General features: G+C 35.9%; 1 protein-coding gene, 11 non-coding genes and 1 pseudogene across 12 annotated transcripts; 12 read left to right on the top strand and 1 right to left on the bottom strand.

The window, feature by feature from the left end:
- Window positions 1-185: 185 nt before the first annotated feature.
- LOC132275355 (uncharacterized) lies at window positions 186-25532 on the bottom strand. Its single transcript, XM_059776822.1, has 8 exons — window positions 25073-25532; window positions 22365-22441; window positions 16812-16877; window positions 14240-14329; window positions 10448-10549; window positions 7558-7662; window positions 5746-5812; window positions 186-3118 (listed from the first exon to the last, which is right to left on the bottom strand). Exons 1-8 carry the CDS (start codon window positions 25089-25091, stop codon window positions 3108-3110), a joined length of 537 nt encoding a protein of 178 aa, XP_059632805.1. The 5' UTR covers window positions 25092-25532; the 3' UTR covers window positions 186-3107.
- LOC132275829 (U2 spliceosomal RNA) lies at window positions 2769-2969 on the top strand. Its single transcript, XR_009470774.1, has one exon. It is a non-coding gene; the product is annotated as a U2 spliceosomal RNA (small nuclear RNA).
- LOC132275787 (U2 spliceosomal RNA) lies at window positions 4202-4397 on the top strand. Its single transcript, XR_009470738.1, has one exon. It is a non-coding gene; the product is annotated as a U2 spliceosomal RNA (small nuclear RNA).
- LOC132275830 (U2 spliceosomal RNA) lies at window positions 6685-6852 on the top strand (annotated as a pseudogene).
- Window positions 8458-8653, top strand: LOC132275776 (U2 spliceosomal RNA). The gene has a single exon (XR_009470735.1). It is a non-coding gene; the product is annotated as a U2 spliceosomal RNA (small nuclear RNA).
- Window positions 9693-9887, top strand: LOC132275824 (U2 spliceosomal RNA). Its single transcript, XR_009470769.1, has one exon. It is a non-coding gene; the product is annotated as a U2 spliceosomal RNA (small nuclear RNA).
- On the top strand, window positions 11945-12138 carry LOC132275828 (U2 spliceosomal RNA). The gene has a single exon (XR_009470773.1). It is a non-coding gene; the product is annotated as a U2 spliceosomal RNA (small nuclear RNA).
- Window positions 13709-13904, top strand: LOC132275799 (U2 spliceosomal RNA). Its single transcript, XR_009470746.1, has one exon. It is a non-coding gene; the product is annotated as a U2 spliceosomal RNA (small nuclear RNA).
- On the top strand, window positions 15550-15745 carry LOC132275825 (U2 spliceosomal RNA). The gene has a single exon (XR_009470770.1). It is a non-coding gene; the product is annotated as a U2 spliceosomal RNA (small nuclear RNA).
- Window positions 17372-17567, top strand: LOC132275823 (U2 spliceosomal RNA). Its single transcript, XR_009470768.1, has one exon. It is a non-coding gene; the product is annotated as a U2 spliceosomal RNA (small nuclear RNA).
- LOC132275827 (U2 spliceosomal RNA) lies at window positions 19584-19776 on the top strand. Its single transcript, XR_009470772.1, has one exon. It is a non-coding gene; the product is annotated as a U2 spliceosomal RNA (small nuclear RNA).
- On the top strand, window positions 21914-22108 carry LOC132275811 (U2 spliceosomal RNA). The gene has a single exon (XR_009470757.1). It is a non-coding gene; the product is annotated as a U2 spliceosomal RNA (small nuclear RNA).
- LOC132275826 (U2 spliceosomal RNA) lies at window positions 23209-23404 on the top strand. Its single transcript, XR_009470771.1, has one exon. It is a non-coding gene; the product is annotated as a U2 spliceosomal RNA (small nuclear RNA).
- Window positions 25533-26082: the final 550 nt, after the last annotated feature.

The raw sequence follows: 26082 nt of genomic DNA, 5'->3' as shown, positions 1-26082 counted from the left end.
TTTTAATAATGGAAATGATAAGTAGGAATAAGAATTAAACTAAACCAAGGGAAAAATATGAACAAAAACATCATCTTTGTTCACGCACAAGTCTACAACTTTAAGGTTTTTGAAATCAAATGGTTGTAAGACATTGTTCGAGCAATATTCTTTATAAACATCACTCTGTATTACATTGTGTCCAGATTTATTCAGTGCTTATGAAGGTAATAATGAGTCTTCTGAATCTCTCGTAACTTTTGAGGGGGTGTATATATCTCCCAGAGGGAAGTTTCATTATATTGGTTTTCAAAAAGCATATCTATTGAAATAAACCTTCTAGCTGTGCTCGAAGTCCCACATCAGTTTCAAGTGGAAAAGGGTGACAGAGCAGCTAGTGACAAAAAAAAAAAGAAAAGAAAAAAAAAAGGAAGATCGATTCATGCAAAAAGAGAGAGGAGAAAGAGAATGAACATATCTTCCCGCAGAGTGTCGAAGCAGATTGTCTTTGTCTGTATGTATATATATATATATATATATATATATATATATATGTGTGTGTGTGTGTCTCTGTGTAATGTGTGTATATATATATATGTATGTATATATATAATTTGTAAATTTACAACTTTTTAGGGGTATTTTAGTCTTTTAATCTAATTCTTTAAGCTAAATGGTTCGTCCGACAAATTCAAAAGGTGATTAAGTCATTTTACATCGTGTCAAAATTGTTTAACTAAAGGTTGGGGAAAAGTTTGTGATGCGAGTGATAGTTATTTTCGAAAGATATTTGAAGGTGATATTTAGCCAAACCTGAGGGGGTGTTAGTGAAATTAACCCTTGATTTTTTTAGGATAAGGGCCCATCACAGATATTAAATTTATTTTTTTAGGGAAAGAGCCCATCACAGTTGCTTGCTACTGGGGCCTTGAGTGTCGCCTCGGCACTGCACTACTGCCTTGGCTCAACCCCACCCAAATCAAGTTGTAAATTATTTGGTTCTTGTTTTGTCTTAAATATGGCTATTCACTTGTCTTTCTACTATATACTATCTAGGTGTCTTGCCCATTTACCCAAAATGTTGTATACCCACCCATTACACACTTCAACCCCTATCTAAATTTGATTTGGGACAAGTCCCACTTATAACGTTCCCTCACCCAAACCCGCTTTGTTGTGGTCGGGCCATTCATTTGTCTTCCTTCTATCTAGGTGTCTTGCCCATTTACCTAAAAGGTTGCATACCCCACCCATTACATACTTCAACCCTATCCAAATTTGATATGAGACAAATCTCACTTATAACATTCCCTTCCTTCACCCGAACCCGATTTGTTGTGGTCGAGCCACCCTGCCTACCCAGGATTAGACCACGACGCCCTCCGAGCCTGGAAGCTTAGCGTGACACTAGATCAAGGACTAAATCTGGCTCTGATACTAACTGCAACGGATGGACGCTTACCAATTTACTTAAAAACACAAGTTGTTAGATATTATTATATACTCACCCATTTATAAAATGATGCATGCATAAAGAGAAGAGGTGGGACCAGGGGCATGTGCCACTGGGCATGCTGGCTCCGGCCTGAGGACAATCACTTTATCTATTAAAGGTTATTATGTCACGGTCTATTTAATTGTATACGTGATTGACTGATTAAAAATCTGACTTAAGCGAAAGGTGTAATGTGTGTCCCAACCAGAAAATTTTGTATAGATGAGGTCGTAATGGCCTAATAATGGCTATTGTGATAGATTGTCACAATTAGGAGTATGCATGACTTTGATTGAGTTGTCAATTGTATCCCATTTTCTTAACCAACTTGTGGTTGCTAGCGGCGCCATTAATATCATTTATCCATCATTTGATGTATGACTGGTTTTTATCAATTTATGTCCCATGAGATGTAGACATGCTGCAATGCCGATTCAACAATTGAAAGCTAATCCTGCAAAGTATTTTTATCAATTATTTGAAACCGAGTACATGAATTTTATATTTTATTTCTGCTGTATCTGAAGAACATATTCTCACTCCAATCACATATATTATATCATTTCTTACTAATATATCCATATTAACTTTATCTTCTCCTAATACTACCCTCGATACACATGTTCAAACATCTTAATCAGCGTTCTCTCATTTTATCTCCAATTTGTACCAACCCAACTTCCTCCGGAATGTGAAAAGCTTTTCCAATAATTTATAATTCTAAAATAGATAATCATTTGATTGTTGTCAACTTAATCTAACAACTTTTGAATTTGAAAATATAAACACAAACTTAACCTAAATTTGCACATTTGAGCACAATTTGATGGATTTGAAGAGCAGGATGAACTGATAAGATTACAGTGAAAGGGGGATTGATTTGGCTGAACCAGAAAGTAAAACAGCCACAGCAGCTATGACAAATACTTAGTTGAAACTCTGTCCTACACATTAATTGTTTTAGCTTCGAGATTGAAATATAGCAGGCAGTTGTGTGACACTAGCTCAAACTTCAAACTAAGCGAACACCCCGAAGAAGAGTCAATCAACACTCGCGAGTTTCACAGTTTGTTTTGCTAATAACCATGTTTGGCTGTTCTTTAGTCCCACATCGCTTGCGAGTGAAAGAGGTGAGACAGAAGCTGGTTATAAAAGATAAGGCCCAACAACATATAATTCATACCTTTCTCGGCCTTTTGGCTAAGATCAAGTGTAGTATTTGTTCTTATCAGTTTAATATCTGATACGTGGGCCAATGGCTCACACGAGGCCAAGGCGACGCGCAAGGACCCCAATAGCAAGTGATGAAGTGTAGTATCTGTTCTTATCAGTTTAATATCTGATACGTGGGCCAATGGCTCACACGATATTAAATTTATTTTTTTAAGGGGCAAATTTATTTTTTTAAGGGAAGGGCCCATCACAGTAGCTTGCTATTGGGGTCCTTGCGTGTCGCCTTGGCGTTGCACTATTGCCTTGGCCTGGCGCACCCCACCCAAATTTAGTATTAATCATTTTGCTCTCTTTCAATGGGGCTTTAAATTTCTCGTCTCTATCAGCAAGTAGTGGATTCCATTAAACCCTCAACTTAGGACTCCATATGAAAGAGGCCCAAGAGATGAGATGTAGAAAATCAAGTGTATCCTGAGACAAATTTGAAATAATGTTTGCTTTAGCGTAACTGCTTAATAAAACTAACCTTACGTGATAAGCAATTCCACCGATTGAAGCATGCAGCAAGATTAATAGAATATAACCTAATAAGAATTTAAGAGGACCATGTCGTAATTAAAGAGAATCTACCACATCAATAGAATAACCTAGTAAGTATGAATAAGAATTTAACTAAACTAAGGGAAAAAATATGAACAAATAAATCGTACCTAATAAGTATGAATAAGAATTTAAATGCACAAGTCCTCTAAGTTATCAACTAGTCATGAAATGCTTCTCCTGACAATTTTAAGGTTTTTGCAATCAAAACGGCTGTGACTTGAATTTAGGCCGGAAACGTTTTCACAACTGATCCAGGATGGTTCCAATCATCCAATGGCTAATTCATAAAGACACTGTTGTTAGGAGAACTAATAAACCCAGATACATACCAAACTCTTAGAGCGAGGTCAGTAAACTTCTATCGATCGGCACAACTAAGTATCATTCCTTACTAATATATCCATATTAACTTTAGTCTCCCCCCTAATATTACCCTTGATGCACTCATTCAAACATCTTAGTCAGCGTTCTCTCATTTTATCTCCAATTTGCGCTACCCCAACTTCCTCCGGAATGTGAAAAGTTTTTCCAATAATTTATACTTCTAAAATAGATAATCATTTGATTGTCGTCAACTTAATCTAACAACTTTTGAATTTGAAAATATAAACACTACACCTAAATTTGCATATTTGATGGATTTGAAGAGCAGGTGAACTGATAAGACTACAATGAAAGGGGATTGATTTGGCTGAACCAGAAAGCAGCTATGGCAAATACTTGGTTGAAAACGTGTCATGCACATTAATTGTTTTAGTTTCAAACTTGAAATATAGAAGTTATTTGTGTGACACTGGCTCAAACTTCAAACTAAGCGAACACCAAAGAGAACACTTTCACAGTTTGTTTTGCTAACCATGTTTGGCTGTTCTTTTGTCCCACATCGCTTGCGAGTGAAAGAGGTGAGAGAGAAACTGGTTATAAAATAGAAGGCCCAACAAGATACAACTCATACCTTTCTCGGCCTTTTGGCTAAGATCAAGTGTAGTATCTGTTCTTATCAGTTTAATATCTGATACGTGGGCCAATGGCCCACACGATATTAAATTTATTTTTTTAGGGGAAGGGCTCACCACAATAGCTTGCTATTGGGGTCCTTGAGTGTCGCCTTGGTGTTGCACTATTGCCTAGGCTTGGCGCACCCCACCCAAATCTAGTATGAAACATTTTGGTCTCTTTCAATGGGCTTTAAATTTCTTGCCTCTGTCAGCAAGTAGTGGATTCAATTGAACCCTCAACTTTGGACCATATAAAAGAGTGGCCCAAAACTTGAATAACTAATAAAAACAACCTACAGGTAAAAAAAAAATAACCACAATAGGTTGCAAGGTGGGGGGTAATTGCACTTACACCCCCTCACATTGCAATAAGGGGTCATAGAACTTGAGCAACACCACCCCAATTATGGAATTGACCTATTTAAACTTTGGAACCCAATTACGGAATTGACCTATTTAAACTTTGAAATTGGCCCATTTAAATTATTAAAGTACAATAGTAACCTTTATAAATCAAACTCTACCAGGGCCCGCCAACGCCATATGCGACATCATCGTAAGAAATTTTTTTGTGCAAGTTTAATGTATTGTTAAAATGTGTCTATAAATAATATGCAATAAAATTGAAGAGAAAAGTTATCAATTGAATCATTGTTATTGTCAAGTGAATAATTTTTTTTTTTCTTTCTAATTCATAACAAATACTAATATTTATGTATGCGTGTGAATATATGTGTGCATAAATATAGTATATTGTTATAAGGATTACTATAATAATTTATACACATATATATATATTATACTAAATTTGATCCTTTATAGCAAGAGGTTTATTGGAATTTGAAGGGATTAAAAGTAATTTCATTATTAAACCATACTTAATATAGGGAACCATATAGAATTATTATTATTTTTTTTAAAATTAGAGAGATCAACTTTAATTTTTATATAGAAAACAACTATTAATATCTATGATTTAGTACTATAAATAGAGTGTTACAAAAAAATTGAGGGGGCCAACTTTAACTTTTATGTAAAACATTACCATAAATAATTTTAATTTAATACTATAATATATTGTATCTACTCTCATAGTTTGGGGTGGTGGTGTTCAAGTTTGCAAACTTGAGGGAGCAATTGGATCATACTCTCGCTAAATTGTATCTACCTATCTTTATTGCAAACCTTAGGGGGTGTGAGTACAAATTACCCTTTTTTTTATAAGATGTAGAAAATCATAAAACCATATAGTAATTTTGCTTAAAATGGTCAACAAGGCTGCATCCTCCTGGTTTAGGTCACACAGCAAACCATGAGAGAGTGTAGCCTGTAAGGATAGACAAGTGTAGTGCAGACATCTGTTTTTATCAGTTAAATTTGAAATAATGTTTGCTTGAGCATATAACCCTTATACTAATTTTTATTTTCTGTTTTCCTTTTGAGAGAGAGATCGAAGGATACCTAAAAGAGTCCAGTAATGGAGATGATAAAACTAACCTTCCGTGCGCGGCCACGATAAGCAATTCCACCGATTGAAGCATGCAGGCAAGATTAATAGAATAACCTAATAAGTATGAATAAGAATTTAACTAAACTAAGGGGAAAATATGAACAAAAACATCATCTTTGTATGCACTAGTCCTCTAAGTTATCAACTTGCCATGAAATGGTTCTCCTGACAATTTTAAGGTTTTTGCAATCAAAACGGTTGGGAGAAACTGACATTCTCGTATTAGTGGGTTCAAGCAATATTCTTTATAAACATGACTCTGTATTATTATTACATTGTGTCCTAAATGTGCAGCTCAGACTGATTGGCAATTGGCATTATCTTTTGTCCACATTTGGATCGAAACACAACTTCATTTTCTGCTCTGCCACAGCTTTGCACAATAAATTTTAAAGACAGGAATTCATATATGAATCAATAGCTCGGGAAGACTTGAATTTAGACCAGAAAATTTTTCACGACTTATCCAGGATGGTTCCAATCATCCAATGGCTAATTCATATAGACACTGTTGTTAGGAGAACTAATAAACCCAGACACATACCAAACTCCAGGTCAGTAAACTTCTATCGATCGGCACAACATACCAAATGAATGATCGAGCTAGTACAGAATGTCGGGCTGTCATTTGGCACCAGATTTATTCAGTGCTTATGAAGGTAATAGTGAGTCTTCTGAATCTCTCGTAACTTATGAGGGGGTGCATATATCTCCCAGAGGGAAGTTTCATTGTATTGTTTTTCAAAAAGCATATGTATTGAAATAAAGTATACCGCGTTGCTTAACCTTCTAGCTGTGCTTGAAGTCCCACGTCAATTTCAAGTGGAAAAGGGTCTAGCTGTGCTTGAAGTCCCACGTCAATTTCAAGTGGAAAAGGGTGACACAGCAGCTGGTGATAAAAGAGGAGGCCCAACAAGTGAATAAGCATACCTTTCTCCGCCTTTTGGCTAAGATCCAGTGTAGTATCTGTGGACCAATGGCCCATATGATATTAAATTTATTTTTTTAATGGAAGGGCCCATCACAGTAGCCTGCTACTGGGGCTCTTGAGCGTTGCCTTGGCTTTGCACTACTGCCTTGGGTGGGTATGTGACCTTGAAGTGTGTAAAACATATTGAGCGTTGCCTTGGCTTTGGTTCTTGTTTTGTTTTACAATATGGCTATTCGTTTGTCTCTCTATATCTAAGGGTTTTGCCCATTTACCCAAAAGGTCACATACCCACCCATTACACACTTCAACCCCCATCCAAATCTGATGTGATGTGGGACAAGTCCCACTTGTAACATTCTCCCCCACCCGAAAGCTCACATACTCACCCATTTAACACACTTCAAACCCCATCCAAATCCGATGTGGAACAAGTCCCACTTGTAACACTAGGCCACCAAGCAATTACTTTGGACTCTAGTGAAAATTCATTCTTTGAAAGATGTAGAAAACCAAAAACCATATGGTGATTTTGGTCAACAAAGCAGTTTCGTCCTGGTTTTGGTCACACAACAAACCATGAGAAAAAAAGAATATGAATATGTAAGTGTAGGCTGTATGTAGCCATCTGTTTTCATCAGTTCAGTTTGATATCTCACATCAACCTTAAAAAAAGCATAGATATGTGTAGCCATATGTTTTATCAGTTAAATTTGATATATATGACTTGAGCCAACTGCTTATACGATTAATTTTTTGGGAGGAGAGATCAAAGGATGAATGACTGGGATTATTGGCATCCGGGTTATGTAGCCTAACTAAATGCTCAATTAAAACAGTCCAGTCCACTGATGAAGATGATAAAACTAACCTTCCGCGCATGGCCACGATAAGCAATTCCACCAATTGAAGCATGCAGCAAACTTCTTGTTGATAATGGTGTGAGTATTACCACCATGTTGTAATTGGAAAAAACCTATCATAGGAAAAGAATAGCCAAATAAGTATGAAGAAGAACTAAACTAAGGAAATATATGAACATAAACATCATCTCTGTATGCACAAGTCCTAGGGGTTATCAACTTGTCACAAAATGGTTCTTTTGACTATTTTAAGGTTTTTGCAATATAACAGTTGTAAGAAACTGACATTCTTGTATTAGTGGGTTCGAGCAATATTCTTTCTAAACATGACTCTGTATTATGTTGCATCCTAAGAGGCAGCTCAGACTGATGAAATTCACATTATCTTTTGTCCACATTTGGATGGATATACCAAACTTCATTTTGTGCTCTGCCACAGCTTTGCATGATAAATTTTGAAGATGAGAATTCACAGATGAAACCAATTAGCGTGGAAAGAATTAAATTTAGGATGGAAAATTTTCACTATCTATCCAGGATGGTACCAATGGCTAATTCATAAAGACAATGTTGTTATGAGAACTAATAACTCAAGCACAGGCACATACTTCTCCTTACCACAATTCCCACAATCACATGTCCGGCTGTCTTATGACACATAATTTATTCAGTGGTTTAGTTCCAAAATTCTCTCTTCTAATCTCTCTGAGATTGACGAGTGCGTGTGTATATATCCCAGAGGGAAGCTTCATTGTACTGTTTTTCAAGAAGCATATCTATTGAAATAAGTATAAGTGCAAGTGTGTTTCCTTAACATTCTGGCTGCTTGTAGTCCCACATCAGTTTCAAGTGGAAAAGGGAGACAAAGCAGCTGGCAATAAAAGATGAGGCCCAACATGTGAAAAAGCATACCTTTCTCGGCCTTTTGGCTAAGATCAAGTGTAGTATCTGTTCTTATCAGTTTAATATCTGATACGTGGGCCAATGGCCCACATGATATTAAATTAATTTTTTAAGGGGTAGGGCCCATCACAGTAGCTTGCTACTGGGGTCCTTGCGTGTCGCCTTGGCGTTGCACTATTGCCTTGGCCTGGCGCACCCCACCCAAATCTAGTCTAACTTTTTGACTCTTTTCTTTCTGTCTACGAAGGGCCTTCTACATTAATTTCAATTTCAACAACAAAGGACCAAAACAGTACAACGAAATTCTTTTTTTAACTTGATTAATAATACTCATCTAAAAACTTTCACCATAAGAAGAGGCAAAATTTTGCCTTATCTCTCTCTCTCTCTTTTATCCGTCATTGACTTGGTGTTCAAAATATAACATAGTACATTAAAAAGCATACCTTGTTCCGACTTCTGGCCAAGATTAACTGTAGTATCTACTATTATCAGTTTAGTATCTACACAAGGGCCACTTTATTTGGGTGTTGCACTACTGCCATGCTTGAATGTGCTTTGTGGCTACCACTTAAAACATAAAAACTATTGCAGTTTTGCTTAACATGGTCAACATAACAATTGTGGTTTGGCTTTGGTCTCACATCAACCTTATGAGAAAAGGGAAAGAGAAATGTATCATCTCTTTTTATCAGTTTAGTTCAATACCAAATGCTAATATGATTACTTTTTTGAGGGGGGAGCTCAAAGGATGAATGACTCAGAATTCAGATTATCTAGTTTAAAAACTTTACCAAACAGGCTATGAATGGAGAAAATAAGACTAACCCTCTTTGTGTAGCCACCGTAAGCAACACCACCAATTGAGGCATGCAGTGATCTTGATAGTAATGGTGTGAGTATTAGCACCACTCGCTAATTGAAGAAAACCTATAGTACATAATAAGAATAAGTATGAAACAGAATTAAACTTAGGGAAAAAAATAACATAAAACATGGTATTCAGTGCTTATGAAGGTAAGAATGAGTCTTCTGAATCACTCGTGGTTTATGAGGGGGTGTATTATATCTCCCAGAGGGAAGTTTCATTGTATTGCTTTTCAAAAAGCATATCTATTGAAATAAAGTATACTGTGTTGCTTAACCTTCTAGCTGTTTTTGAAGTCCCACATCAGTTTCAAATGGAAAAAGGTGACAGAGCAGCTGGTGATAAAAGAGGAGGCCCAACAAGTGAATAAGCATACCTTTCTCGGCCTTTTGGCTAAGATCAAGTGTAGTATCTGTTCTTATCAGTTTAATATCTGATACGTGGGCCAATGGCCCACACGATATTAAATTAATTTTTTTAGGGGGAGTCCCTTCACAGTAGCTTGCTACTGGGGTCCTTGCGCGTCGCCTTGGTGTTGCACTATTGTCTTGGCCTGGCGCACCCCACCCAAATCTAGTCCAACTTTTTTGACTCTTTGCTTTCTTTGTCTACAATGGGCCTTCTACATTAATTTCAATTTCAACAAAGGACCAAATCAGTACAATGAAATTCTTGTTTGAACTTCTCGCTTGGTTATATTATTCATCTAAAACTTTCATCATAAAAAGAGGCGAATTTTTGCCTCATGTTCCGACTTCTGGCCAAGATTAACTGTAGTATCTACTATTATCAGTTTAGTATCCATACAAGGGCCACTTTATTTGGGTGTTTATTTGGGTGTTGCACTACTGCCATGCTTGAATGTGCTTTGTGGTTACCACTTAAATAATAAAAACTATTGCAGTTTTGCTTAACATGGTCAACATAACAATTGTGGTTTGGCTTTGGTCTCACATCAACCTTAGAGAAAAAGTAAAGGGAAGTGTCGTCCATTTTTATCAGTTTAGTTCAATTACCAAATGCTAATATGATTAGTTTTTTTTGACGGGGAGCTCAAAGGCTGAATGACTGAAAATTTGGATTATCTAATTTAAGAACAGGCTATGAAAGGAGAAAATAAGACTAACCTTCTTAGCATAGCAACCATAAGCAACACCGCCAATTGAAGCATGAGGTGAATTTGACAATAATGATGCGAGTATAAGTGCTACTAACCATTTGAAGAAAACCTATTACATAAGAAGAATAAGTATGAAACAGAATTAAACTAAGCGAAAAGAAGAATATAGAACATAAAAATTGGTATTTGTATGCACAAACCCCAAGAGTTGTCACAAAATTGTTATGTCTACAAATTTCAGGATTCTGCAATGAATTGTTTCCTCAGAAAATGACATTCCTACTTAAGTTGCGTGAATAATAATTGTACCACTTGACTGCATTATATAGCGACCCAAAGGACAGCCAAACTGATTGGAAATTTGGGTTATCTTTTGTTCAAAGTTGGACACTTATAAATTTAATAGACTCCATTTTGTGCTTTGATACAGCTTCCCACAAAAAAATTGAAGTCATGAATTCACACAAGAAACTGATAGCTTGCAAAGACTTGCATTTATGCCAAAAAAAAATTCATAACTTATCCACTATGGTTCTGATGGCTAATTCTTAAAAACAATTGTCAAACTCAATCATGTATAGGCTATGGGAACTAAACCTGAACGGAGGGACTAACCAAAGGAATCAGCTAGTTCACACGTTTGGCTGTCTTTTAACACCTGAATTTAGTTCAGTGGTTATGAAGGTTAGTTAAAGGTTTCCAAGTTCTCTCTCTCCTGACTGATGGGGGTGTGTATACATCTCCCAGAAAAAGTATAATTGTACTGTTTTTCGACAAGCATTTTGAAATAAGCATGAGTGTGTGCTATATTGCATGGGCATTATATGGATCGGAAAAAATCTCATCTTCCGGTATCCTACTTTTCAATGACACTACTTTGAAGGAACCTGAGACCTTAGTTAGCCCAAGGGGTGCCCTGTGATTCTGGGGTTCAAACCTAGTGAAGACTGAAGACAAGAGACTTGAGCAAGTCTGTTTGCTTAAAAACATTCTGGTTTTTTATGTCCCACATTGATTATGAGTGGAAAAGGGTGACAGATACGTGGGTATTAATCTTTTTAGGGGATTTCCTTCACAGTAGCTTGCTATTGGTGTCCTTGTGTGTTGCCTTGGGGTTGCACTATTGCCTTGGCCTAGCGCATCCCACCCAATTCTAGTTAAACTTTTTAGAATTTCAATTTGGACCCTTGGGTACCCTGCAAACCATGACAGATGATAGCTCTTCAATCCATAACATTTCTTTTGGACTCCTACATCCAACTGTTTTTATTTAGTAATTGATCCAATTAATTCTTTGAGGGATGAACTCAATGGCTGAATGACTGGAACTCCAGTTTACCTCATAAATGCTTTACTAAACAGCACATTGTTGAGAAAACAAGACTAACCTTCTGCCAAATAGCCACCAAAAAGCAACCCACCAACCGAAGCATGCAGCAAAACTTGGTAACAGTGCTACGAGTATAGCATCGGAAAATTATAAACGTAAGCATGTGAAAAAAGCATACCTTTCTCGGCCTTTTGGCTAAGATCAAGTCTAGTATTTGTTCTTATCAGTTTAATATCTGATACGTGGGCCAATGGCTCACACGATATTAAATTATTTTTTTAAGGGGGAGGGTCCACGACAGGCACACCCCACCCAATTCTAGTTCAAGTTTGGTTTTAAAATTACAGTGCCTTTGTTTAAAAGTTTAGGGGAGGTAAGTCTTGGGAGGGTCGGTTACCTAAAGTAGCAAGCTGGTGAACCTGATCATCATCTTGGTGGTGATGTAACCTGAGGTAAAGTTGTGTTTGTTGTGATGAAAACCTATAAATGTTAAGAGAACCGACCTTTGCATAAGGATAAAGTGCCTTCTTACAATCCTTTAAAGGTCTGAGCGTTATTAGGTTTGAGTCTAAGATATATCCAACCCAGTTTAAAGTTCTTCAGACAACACTTCATGCCTAATGCCAAATGTAACACATGTATATGAATTGAATCTTTCAAATTGTGTTTTGTATAGCGTTAGCAGAAATTATTAGTTTTTCCAGAGCAATTGAGATCATTTTATCACATTGCACACATGCACAAGATGTTGCTTAAAATTTTATCTGACTTTGTGAATGTGCTTTGTGGTTTCAACTTTCCACTCAAAACATAAAAACTATTGCAGTTCTGCTTAACATGGTCAACATAACAATTGTGGTTTGGGTTTGGTCTCACATCAACCTTAAGAGAAAAGGGAAAGGGAAATGTATCATCTCTTTTTATCAGTGATCTTGATAGTAATGATGTGAGTATTAGCACCACTCCCTATCGCTGACGCTACCTTTGATTGATCTAATTGAAGAAAACCTATAGTACATGATAAGAATAAGTATGAAACAGAATTAAACTTTAGGAAAAAAAAAAACATGGTATTTGTATGCACAAACCCTGAGGGTTGTCACAAAATGGTTATTGTGGCAAATTTCAGGTTTTTGCAACTATTTGGTTCCTCACAAAATGATACCACTGCCACTTGACTGCATTATATAGCGACCCAAAGGAAAGCCAAATTTATTGGCAATTTGGATTAGCTTTTGTTCAAATTTGGATATTTATAAATTTACTAGACTCCATTTTGTGCTTTGCTACAACAACCCACAAAAAATTGAGGACAAGAATTCACACATGAAACTGATAGCTTCAAAGACTTGCAGTTAGGCCAAAAAAAAAAAATCAGAACTTGTCCACTATGGTTCCAATGGCTAATTCTTAAAAAACAATTGTCTAATTCTATCATTTATAGGCTTTGGGGACTAAACCCAAACACAGGGCCTAACCAAAGGAATGAGCTAGTTCACATGTTTAACTGTCTTTTAACACCTGAATTTAGTTCAGCGGTTATGAAGGTAAGTTAAATGTTTCCATGTTCTCTCTACTGACTGATGTGGGTTTGCATATATCTCTCAGAAAAAAGTATCATTGTACTGTTTTTCAACAACCATTCTAAAATAAGTGCGAGTGTGTGCTATATTGTACGAACATTATAAGGATTGTAATAACTGTCATCTTCCAGTATTCTACTTTTCAATGAATGATTTTTGAAGGAACCTGAGATCTTAGTCGGGCCCAGTGGTTCCCTGTGAGTCTGCGGTTCAAACCTAGTGAAGATTGAAGATGAGATTTGAGCAAGTCTGCTTGCTTAATATTCTGGTTTTTTCTAGTCCCAAGTTGATTCTGGGTGGAAAAGGGTGACACAGCAGATAACCATAAAAGAGGAGGCCCAACATTAGAACAAGCATACCTTTCTCGGCCTTTTGGCTAAGATCAAGTGTAGTATCTGTTCTTATCAGTTTAATATCTGATACGTGGGCCAATGGCCCACATGATATTAAATTAATTTTTTTAGGGGAAGGATCCATCACAGTAGCTTGCTACTGGGCTCCTTGCGCGTCGCCTTGGTGTTGCACAATTGCCTTGGCCTGGCTCACCCCACCCAAGTCTAGTTTAACTTTTTGGACTTTGCTTTATTGGTCTTTTGTATTGTGTGGGCTTTCCACTTCACAATTTCATGACCATGGGTCAAGTTGTACAACCAAGACCATTCAAGACAGGTGTGACATAGTTTAAGTGGTGTAATTTTTCAACACAGGGTGGATCAATATTTCAATATTTAAGAAGTGTAATTTTCAACGCAGGTGTTTAGATTAATGATAATCAAATATTGATTGATCTTCTTTGAGGGGTGAGCTCAATGGCTGAATGACTGAGTCCAGTTTACCTAATTAAATGTTTTACTAAACAGCCCATTGTTGAGAAAGTAAGACTAACCTTCTGACAAATAGCCACCAAAAGCAACCCACCAACCGAAGCATGCAGCAAAACTTGGCGATAGTGGTGCAAGTATAGCATCGCCTGCAACTGAATAAAAACTACCACACAATAAAAGTAAGAAAAAAGCTAAGGGAAAATTATAAATGTAATCCATAATATTTTTATGCACAAATCCTGAGGGTTGTCACAATTTCTGATGAATTTCAGGTTTTTGCAATGAATTGGTTCATCACAAAATTATATTCCTATTGCAGTGGGTATGAATAATTATTTACCCTGCTTGACTGTATTAAATAGCGACTTACTGAATGGAAATCTGGATTATCTTTTGACCAAATTTGGATAGCTATCATTTTGTACTCTGCTAAAACTTCCCACAATAAATTATGAAGACAGGAATTCACAGATGAAACCAACAGCTAGAAAGACTTGGGCCAAAAAGTTCAAAACATATCCAGGATGGTTCCATTGGCTATTTCTTGGAAAAAAACAATGTATAAACTCAATCATGAAAAGGTTATGGAACTAACACCAGAGATAGACACAAACCAAATCAATGAATTAGTTCACATGTTAGGATGTCTTCTGATGCCTGAATTTAGCTCAGTGGTTATGAAGGTTAGAATAAAGGTGTTTCTCTCATCTTCCACTATCCTACTTTTCAAGGACTGATCTTTGAAGGAACCTCGAGACCTGAAGGCCAAAGGTATGCTATGCAAGCCAAATCTAGTTTAACTTACTGAATGGAAATCTGGATTATCTTTTGACCAAATTTGGATAGCTATCATTTTGTACTCTGCTAAAGCTTCCCACAATAAATTATGAAGACAGGAATTGACAGATGAAATCAACAGCTAGAAAGACTTGGGCCAAAAAGTTTCAAAACACATCCAGGATGGTTCCATTGGCTAGTTCTTGGAAAAACAATGTATAAACTCAATCATGAAAAGGTTATGGAACTAAAACCTGAGACAGACACAAACCAAATCAATGAATTAGTTCACATGTAAAATGTCTTCTGACGCCTGAATTTAGTTCAGTGGTTCTGAAGGTTAGACTAAAAGGTGTTTCTCTCATATTCCACTATCCTACTTTTCAAGGACTGATCTTTGAAAGAACCTCGAGACCTAATGGCCACAGGTATGCTATGCTAGTCAATATTCCAACCTAGTGAAGACCGAAGATAAAAGACCTGAGCAAGTCTGTTTGCTGAACATTCTGGTTAGTTCTAGTCCCACATTGATTTGGAGAGGAAAGGGTGAAAGAGCAACTGGTCATAAAAGGAGAAAGCCAACATATGCAAAATCATACCTTTCTCGGCCTTTTGGCTAAGATCAAGTGTAGTATCTGTTCTTATCAGTTTAATATATGATACGTGGGCCAATGGCCCACACGATATTAAATTTATTTGTTTAGGGGGAGGTCCCATCACAGTAGCTTGCTACTGGGGTTCTTGCGTGTCACCTTGGCGTTGCACTATTGCCTAGGCCTGGCGCACCCCACCCAAATCAAGTACAAATTATTTTGCTCTTTCAATGGGCCTTCAAACTTCTGGTCTCTATCAGCAACTAGTGGATTGCGGATCCCCACTTTGGACTCTAGAACAGAGGACAGGCCCAAAACAACTTAAATAACAGAGAAAAATAACCTTGTTTAAGTGAACTTATAAGGCTGTGTGTAGTTCAATAAAAGTTTGGGTCAACAACAATCTGCATCCAAGTGTAGTCTGTTTTCTTCAGTTCAATGTGATTTGATTTCTCACATCAACCTTAAGGCTCCGTTTGGTTCGATAGAAATGGAAAATGAAAAGAAAAGTGAAGTGAATGAAAAGAAAATTTATTTTCTAGCATGCATTTGGTTAAGGTGAAAATTATTCAAGAAAATTGTATTGAAGAGCATAAAAGTGACTAAAAATATTTGTACTTACCTAAATTGTCCTTATGTTATATTTTTCTTATTTTATAAAAATTATAAAATAAATAGTAGAATAATAAAGAATTAATTAGTAGTAATATATATCTAAAAAAAATGATATAGTTTTCAATTAATTGACACTTACAAATTACTATTTATAGAAGTCCAAGTTAATTCAAACTCTACCACCAATAAAGTTATTATTGGTTTGTAATTCTTTGAAATCCAGTAAAAAATAAATAAAATAATTATTGGTGGCTTACAATTATCGATATAGTTGGTGGATGAAATAGGAATGCAAAATAGAAAGACATTGCTTTCATGAGAAAATTTTATTTTCGCGTGTTTTGGGCAGGAAACGTTTTGGGGAAAATAACGGGTTGCGAGAATTCAAATTTTCCAAAACGTTTCATTTTCACTCTATCCAAACTCTAAAAAAGTTAAAAAAAAATTCACTTTCCTTTCTTTTCTAGTTGATTCTACCTAACCAAACAGAGCCTAAGAGAAAAATGATAAGTGTGTGTAGACATCTGTTTTTATCAGTTAAATTTGATATAATAATATTGCTTGAGCATAACTGCTTATACTATTTTTTTTTTCCTTTGAAAGAGAGATCGAAGGATACCTAAAAGAGTCTGGAGATGATAAAACTAACCTTCCGTGCATGGCCACCATAAGCAATTCCATCAATTGAAGCATGCAGCAAGATTAATAGAATAACCTAATAAGTATGAATAAGAATTTAAGAGAACCATGTCGTAATTAAAGAGAACCTACCACATGAATAGAATAACCTAATAAGTATGAATAAGAATTAAGCTAAACTAAGGGAAAAATATGAACAAAAACATCATCTTTGTATGCACAAGTCCTCTAAGTTATCAACTTGTCACGGAAATAGTTCTCCTGATAATTTTAAGGTTTTTGCAATCAAACGGTTGTAGAAACTAACATTCTCGTATTAATGGGGTCGAGCAATATTCTTTATAAAAATGACTGTGTATTACATTGTGTCCTAAAGTGCAGCTCAGACTGACAGTGTATTATATTGTGTCCTAAAGTGCGGCTCAAACCAAGTGAAGACTGAAGACAAGAGGATTGAGCAAGAAAGTCTGCTTAACATTCTGGTTTTTTTCTAGTCCCGCATTGATTCTGAGTGGAAAAGGGTGACACAGCAAAAAACCATAAAAGAGGAGGCCCAACATTAGAACAAGCATACCTTTCTCGGCCTTTTGGCTAAGATCAAGTGTAGTATCTGTTCTTATCAGTATAATATCTGATACGTGGGCCAATGGCCCACACGATATTAAATTAATTTTTTTAGGGGAAGGGTCCATCACAGTAGCTTGCTATTGGGGTCCTTGTACGTCGCCTTGGCCTTGCACTATTGCCTTGGCCTGGCGCACCCCACCCAAATCTAGTTTAACTTTTTTGAATTTCAATTTGGACCCCTAGGACCCTGACAGATGGCTCTTAAACAATGAAAGTTGAAATGGAAAAGAAAATTAAACAATGAAAACTGAAATTAAGTTCAATTTTCAAGACAGGTGTTTAGATATTGTCCATGGACACTGTTGTTTAATGTCTCATGCTTTTATTTAGTATTTGATCCAACTACTTATGGATTAATTCTTTGAGAGGTGAGCTCAATGGCTGAATGACTGGAAGTCAAGTTTACCTAATTAAATGCTTTACTAAACAGCCCATTGTTGAGAAAATAAGGCTAACCTTCTGCCAAATAGCTACCAAAAAGCAACCCACCAACCGATGCAGGCAGAAAAACTTGGTGACAGTGGTAAGAGTATAGCAATCACCTGCCAATTGAAGAAAACCTACCACATAATAAAAGGAAGAAAGAAACTAAAAAACACCCGAGTGTATAATGTTACTCAGTTGGATATATATAAAGATATAGATTCTGATAGAATTTTATAAACAAAATGAAAGTATTCACAAAATACCCCAGCGTATAATGTTACTCAATAGGATATGAAAAAAAATATAAAATATTCAATATTATTTATTCATATATAGTATAGAAAATTGAATATTTTATATTTTTTTTCATATCCTATTGAGTAACATTATACGCTGGGGTATTTTGTGAATACTTTCATTTTGTTTATAAAATTCTATCAGAATCTATATCTTTATATATATCCAACTGAGTAACATTATACACTGGGGTATTTTTTAAGGAGCAAGCGTATCAATAAGAATGGGGTACGAGGATCTCCTATCTCTCGTTATCTCCGAACCACCTTCCCTAAATCATGACTCCCCGATCCGCTTAAAGCCAAGGCTCCTATGCATCTTCGGCTCTTTCCCCTCTTTTCTCGTTGATTGCACTATCCTCTCGATGCCCAGAGCGTGAAGGGTCTGTGATCTTCCCCTACCACCAATTGACTTTCTATAAAGCAAAAGACCAAGCTGTCAATCCAGCACCTATTTCAGAAAGATTCACTCCGCAAACCGCATTTAGCCACTCTTATTGTTTACACCTCTATTCCTCGTACAGATCGATTGATAGATAGATGGATACCATGCCTAGAGCAAGAGCTTGCTTTTCACTAACTATATCAAAAGAGATCTTATAATCGCACAACCTGCAATCAAACATGTCTTATACGGCCAGGTTCTCTCACGGTGCTTAGGGAAAGAAAGGTGGGATTTGCCGGCTACTTACAACATTCTCTACATACTATTTTTATGCACAAAATCTGAAGGTTACAATTTCTGATGAATTTCAGGTTTTTGCAATAAATTGGTTCATCACAAAATAATATTCCTATTGTAGTGGGTATGAATAATTATTTACCCCACTTGATTGTATTATATAGCGACCTAAAGGGCAGCCCAAACTGATTGGAAATCTGGACAAATTGGGACTGCTATTAAATCACCAAACTTCATTTTTTCCTGTGTTACAACTTCCCATAATAAATTTTGAAGGCAGAAATTCACAGATGAAATCAATAGCTGGAAATACTTGGGACAAAAAGTTTCACCAGACACAGGCACAAACCAAATCAATGAATTAGTTCACATGTTAGGCTGTATTTTGACACCTTAATTTAGTTAAGTGGTTATGAAGGTTAAAATGAAAGGTTTCCCATGTTAGGCTCTCTTTTGAGGTTTGACACCTTAATTTCGTTCAGCGTTTATGAAGGTTAGAATGAAAGGTTTTAAAGTTTGTTCTCTCATCTTCCACTATCCTACTTTTCAAGCTTCAAGGAACCTTAAGACCTGAAGACCCAAGGTATGCTCTGCGAGTCACTGGTTTAAACCTATGGAAGACCAAAGACAAGAGACTTGAGCAAGTCTGTTTGCTTAAGATTCTTGTTATTTCTAGACACACATTGATTTGGAGAGAAAAGGGCAGAATAGCAGCTGCTCATAAAAGGAGAGGTCCAGCATGTGAAAAATCACACCTTTCTCGGCCTTTTGGCTTAGATCAAGTGTAGTATCTGTTCTTATCAGTTTAATATCTGATATGTGGGCCATGGCTCACACAATATTAAATTAATTTTTTAGGGGAGGGTCCACCACAGTAGCTTGCTACTGGGACCCTTTTGTGTCGACTTGGTTTTACACTATTGCCTTGGCCAGGCACAACACAACCAATTCTAGTTCAAATTTTAGGCTAACACAAAAACCTAAGCTCTACCATGCTTCAACCTTCTTTGCATAACCTACACATGATAGGGATAATAGAACCTAAGCTACTTAAATGTTAGAGAATGGAAGTGCCTCGTATATATGAATTGCCAAATGTGTCAGTAAATTATTGGTTTTTCCAGAGCAATTGAGATCATTTTATCACATTGCACACTTGCACAAGATGTTGCTTATAATTTTAAGATTTGATTTTTAAAAGGAAAATCCAAAACGAAGAATAAATCGATATATATGTTCTTTCTTCTCCATAAGGTAAATAAGAAGAGGCAAAAAATAATAATGCTCTTTCTTCTTCTTCTTTTTTTTAATCCCAAATGGGCTTGGTATTCAAAATATGAACAATTTACTATAAAATAGACAACACAATACATTAAAAAGCATACCTTGTTCAGACTTCTGGCCAAGATCAACTATAGTATCTATTATTATCAGTTTAGTATCTATACAAGGGCCAGTTTATTTGGGTCTCGGGGGTTGGTGGTCATATACTGGCGACCTTGACCATCCATCATCTTCTCGTTGTACTACTGCCAGGCTTGGTGCACTCCAAATCAAATCAAAGTACATTTAATCTTGGTTAAGGGGGTTACATTTCATAATAATAATTAAGGGTTACGCTATAAAGTAGAAAATCTGGATTTGCACTGATCGGTAATTCTATGGACTAACTAACAAGTTCAGGTATGGGTTGCGGAGGTGCTTGAATGTGCTTTGCGGTTACCACTCAAAACATAAAAACTATTGCAGTTCTGCTTTAATGGTCAACATAACATCTGTGGTTTGATTTTGGTGTCACATCAACCTTAAGAGAAAAGGGAAAGGGAAATGTACCGTCTGTTTTTATCAGTTTAGTTCAATACCAAATGTTAATATGATTATTTTTTTCAGGGGGGAGCTCAAAGGATGAATGACTCAGAATCCAGATTATCTAGTTTAAAAACTTTACCAAACAGGCCATGAATGGAGAAAATAAGACTAACCCTCTTTGTGTAGCCACCATAAGCAACACCACCAATTGAAGCATGCAGTGATCTTGATAATAATGATGCAAGTATTAGCACCACTCACTAATTGAAGAAAACCTATAGTACATGATAAGAATAAGTGTCGAACAGAAAATTAAACTTAGGGGAAAAAATAACATAAATCATGGTATTTGTATGCACAAGCCCTGAGGGTTGTCACAAAATGATTATTGCGACAAATTTCAGGTTTTATGAATTGGTTCCTCACAAAATGACATTCCCATTGTAGTTACATGAATAATAGTTGTACCACATGACTGCATTATATAGCAACCCAAAGGACAGCGAAACTTATTGGCAATTTGGGTTAGCTTTTGTTCAAATTTGGATTAGTTATAAATTTACTAGACTCCATTTTGTGCTTTGCTACAGCTACCCACAAAAAAATTAAAGACAGGAATTCACATATGAAACTGATAGCTTGCAAAGACTTACATTTAGGGTCAAAATAAAATAAAATCATAACTTATCCATTATGGTTCGGATGGCTAATTCTTAAAAAACAATTGTCAAACTCTATCATGTATAGGCTTTGGGAACTAAACTCAAACACAGGGACTAAACAAAGGAATGAGCTAGTTCACATGTTCAACTGTCTTTTAACACCTGAATTTAGTTCGGTGGTTATGAAGGTTAGTTAAAGTTTTCCAAGTTCTCTTTCCTGAATGATGGAGGTGTGCATATATATCTCTCAAAAGGAAAAAAAAAAAAAAAAAAAAAAAAAAAAAAAAAAGATCATTGTACTGCTTTTCAACAAGCATTCTAAAATAAGTGCGAGTGTGTGCTATATTGTATGGGTATTATGAGGATTGTAACAAATCTCATCTTTCAGTATCCTACTTTTCAATGAATGATTTTTGAAGAACCTTAGACCTTAGTTGGGCCCAGAGGTGCCCTGTGAGTCTGCAGTTCAAGCCTAGTGAAGACTTAAGATGAGATTTTAGCAAGTCTGTTTGCTTTACATTCTGGTTTTTCTAGTCCCACATTGATTCTGAGTGGAAAAGGGTGACAGAGCAGATAACCATAAAAGAGGAGGCCCAACATTAGAATAAGCATACCTTTCTCGGCCTTTTGGCTAAGATCAAGTGTAGTATCTGTTCTTATCAGTTTAATATCTGATACGTGGGTCAATGGCCTACACGATATTAAATTTATTTTTTTAGGGGAAGGGTCCATCACAGTAGCTTGCTACTGGGTCCTTGCGCGTCGCCATGGTGTTGCACTATTGCCTTGGCCTGGCGCACCCCACCCAAATCTAGTTTAACTTTATGACCTATGCTTTATTGTTCTTTGTGTGGGCCTTTTTTGAATTTGAGACTTCAAGACCATTGAAGACATAGTTTAAGAACTGTAATAATGATTTCCACACAGTTGTTTTAATGTCTCACATCTACTTTGAGAACGCTCACTATCTACGCCATAAAAAAGGAATTCCGAATGACTGACTTCAGTTTACCTAATTAAATGCTTTACTAAACAGCCCATTGTTGAGAAAAAAGACAAACCTTCTGCCACCAAAAGCAACACACCAACCGAAGCATGCAGCAAAACTTGGTGATAGTGGTGTGAGTATCACCTGCAACTGAAGAAAAACAACCACACAATAAAAAGTAAGAAAGTAACTAATGGAAAATTATAAAGGTAATCCATTATATTTTTATGCACAAATCCTGAGGGTTTGTCACAATTTCTGATGAATTTCAGGTTTTTGCAATGCATTGGTTCACCACAAAATTATATTCCTATTGCAGTGGGTATGAATAATTATTTACCCTGCTTGACTGTATTATATAGCGACTTACTGATTGAAAATCTGGATTATCTTCTGACCAAATTTGGATAGCTATCATTTTTTACTATGCTAAAGCTTCCCACAATAAATTATGAAGACAGGAATTGACAGATGAAATCAACAGCTAGAAAGACTTGCGCAAAAAAAGTTTCAAAACATATCCAGGATGGTTCCATTGGCTAGTTATTGGAAAAAACAATGTAAACTCAATCATGAAAAGTTTATGGAACTAAAACTAGAGACAAACACAAGCCAAATCAATGAGTTACTTCGCATGTTAGGAGGTCTTTTGACACCTGAATTTAGTTCAGTGGTTATGAAGGTTAGAAGAATAAAAGGTCTTTCTCTCATCCTCCACTATCCTACTTTTCAAGGACTGCTATTCGAAGGAACCTTGAGACCTGACGGCCAAAGGTATGCTCTGCAAGTCAATAATTCAAACCTAGTGAAGTCTGTTTGCTGAACATTCTGGTTAGTTCTAGTCCCACATTGATTTTGAAAGGAAAGTGTGAAAGAGCAACTGGTCATAAAAGGAGAGGCCCACCATATGAAAATGCATACCTTTCTCGGCCTTTTGGCTAAGATCAAGTGTAGTATCTGTTCTTATCAGTTTAATATCTGATACGTGGGCCAATGGCCCACACGGTGTTAAATTAATTTTTTTAGGGGGAGGGTCCACCACAGTAGCTTGCTATTGGGGGCCCCTTGTGTCGCCTTGGTGTTGCACTATTGCCTTGGCCAGGCGCACCCCACTCAATTCTAGTTCAAGTTTGGTCTTTAAATCCCACCCAATTCTACTTCAAGTTTGGTCTACCCGCTGTGTATTCTGTCTCCATGAAATTGAAATATGGTTCAAATTTTTGGTATACCTGAGTTTGTAAAATTATGGGTTTGTTGTGATGAAAACTTAAGCTACTAAGATGATAGGAGATAGAGACTGATAATACCAACCTTCTTTCCACAGCCACCATAATCGAATAAACAGAAGTAACAAACGGTACTTCAAAAATAGACGGACAAAAACAAAGGAAGAGGAGGCTATAAGCACCAAATGGATTTTTGGAGAAGTCCCACTTCTTGCAATCCATTAAAGGTGTGAGCTTTAGCAATAATCACCAATTGAAGAAAACGTATCACATGATAGGGATAAGGGAGCATAATTAAACTAATTAAGGGCATAGCATGAACTTAAAACAATATTCTTGCATTGGCAAACCTCAAGATTTGAGCCTCAGATGTATCCAACCCATTTTAAAGTTCTTTGGACAAGACTCTGTGCCTAATGACAAAAGTGTACAATTTATATAGGTTACATATATACCAATTGACAATTGAATAAACGAGACGTGCCTATAGTGATAACGAATAGCAGGACAAACAATTTCGAACGGCCTAAGACAGTGCAATGAACTATCGCCTGGATTCTGCTAGGGTGGTAAAAAGTTAGAACATAACAAAATGCAAAGCAAACAACTCATGAAATGAGTCTTTTCCCATCTAGACTATCTAGTTGAACTAAACCAAAATGACACTGCGGTTTTTTATTGCCCTGACAGTTGCAAAACCATCTCTTGCTTAGTGTCCAGTGTCAACATACTTGGTTCATTTCCTTCTACCAAATTGACTGAAAATATGAAATGACCAGTCATCTTTTTGCAATTTGACCTGAAGAATAATGAGGTAAATTAACCACAGAACGAACATTATTAGGAATAGGACATCTGATCCAACCCTGTGCGTTTTGGTATCAATAACCAACATACTAATAGAGTGGAATTGTCAAACTCACTGCATTTGGACAATTTAAAGTATGAAGAAAGACCTCAAGTTGTTTGTGGTTTAAAATAATGGACTATTGCTTTCTCTAACCATTTATGCCCCAATAGGATGTCCTCTTTCTAATCAGACTAAATGAACCTAAGTTCAAACTCAACATGTTAAAGGTTCATTCATAACTAAACATTGTAAGCTCAAACCTCGACTTTGACGGGCCCAATTCATGTAATCTCATGAACCCATGCCTAATTTATTAGGGATTATTATTATATGTTTAAAGCATTTCATATCTTTTTATTGGCAAGAAAAAGTAACAAATATAAAAGAATATTTTAGTATTCTAAAATAAAAGAATATTACAATTTTTAACAGAGGGGTGATCATAAATCTTTTTATTTTATTTTTTCTTTGTTTCCCCAACAATCAAGTTCCCCGCAAGGATTGTATATACTACTAAGTTTGAACCTCAACTTGAACCCCCTAAGATTTTAGTATTAAGTTTGCAGTTATGAAGAAATTGCATGAAGAAATGCATAGTATGTTTAATACAACTAGCAATGCTCAAATTTAAAGATGAACTCTTAAGTAAAAAATTTTACCAACGGAGATAACTTGAAAAAAAAAAAAAAAAAGGGAAATGTTTACCGTGCTTGATCTTCATCATCGTCAACTGAAAATTTACGCAAGTCCTTGGAGGGTGTTGGGCCTCTCTCCCCACATCAACAACCCCTTCATTACCCCACCCCACAAGGTCAATTAATACAACCAACCAGGTGCAATCATTTTATATATTCAAAATGCATGTAAGATCACGTATAAATAATCGTATTTGAGAGAAGAGTTGTGATCACCAGCTGGGGTGTAAACCAAAGAGATGCTACTGATATCTGTAACATCCTAGAGAGAGAGAGAGTAAAAAAAATTGTGGGGTAGCAGGGGTGGAAGATGAGTGGTTCCTAATTACGGCAAAAGGTAAGGAGTTGGCAAGATGGCACATGTCATTTTGAAAATTTAAAATAAAAATAAATATAAAAAAATTCTTAATATATATATATATATATTTCGTATATTTAAAATTCATAGTACGTAGTATATGATTTTATCATCGGTGGTATAAAGGAGATTATTTTCTAAGGAGAGAGAGAGAGAGAGAGAGAGAGACAAGCCTAATGAACAATCCAGTTTTCTAATTTAAACTTGTAATTGATGTTGAATTTCTGCACTAATTTGATGTACTTAATTGCTTGTTATTATTTTGCAAAGATGTCAAATTTACAATTTTTCATGAGACAACTCAAATCTTTAGATGATTGTTCTTTTATAATTTGAAAAACATTTGTTATTGTTTTGTAAATTATATATAGAGTAGTGATCTCTTACTCTTGCTCTTGCTCTGAAACATTAATACAAAACTATTATCATTATTTTTAGTTTCTAAATTTAATATTTACCAATACAATTAATTATAACAATAAAATAAAAGTACTGAAAAATAAATAAGTAAATAGAAATCTCAAAATTACATCTCACCGCTAATTGAAAAAAAAATTTCTATAAAAAAAAAATTATAAGTGTTAAAAAATTGCATCCATGACAAATTATAAGTGTTAAAAAATTGCATCCATGACTTGATATTAAAATTGACATTGGTTGTT

Source organism: Cornus florida, unplaced genomic scaffold (assembly GCF_030987335.1).
Source record: "Cornus florida cultivar Cherokee Brave unplaced genomic scaffold, ASM3098733v1 CherokeeBrave_3.0.0_Hap2_Chr09, whole genome shotgun sequence".
Classification (NCBI taxonomy): domain Eukaryota; kingdom Viridiplantae; phylum Streptophyta; class Magnoliopsida; order Cornales; family Cornaceae; genus Cornus; species Cornus florida.
The sequence above is the reverse complement of the archived record's forward strand: the minus strand, read 5'-3'. Positions and strand labels throughout refer to the sequence as shown.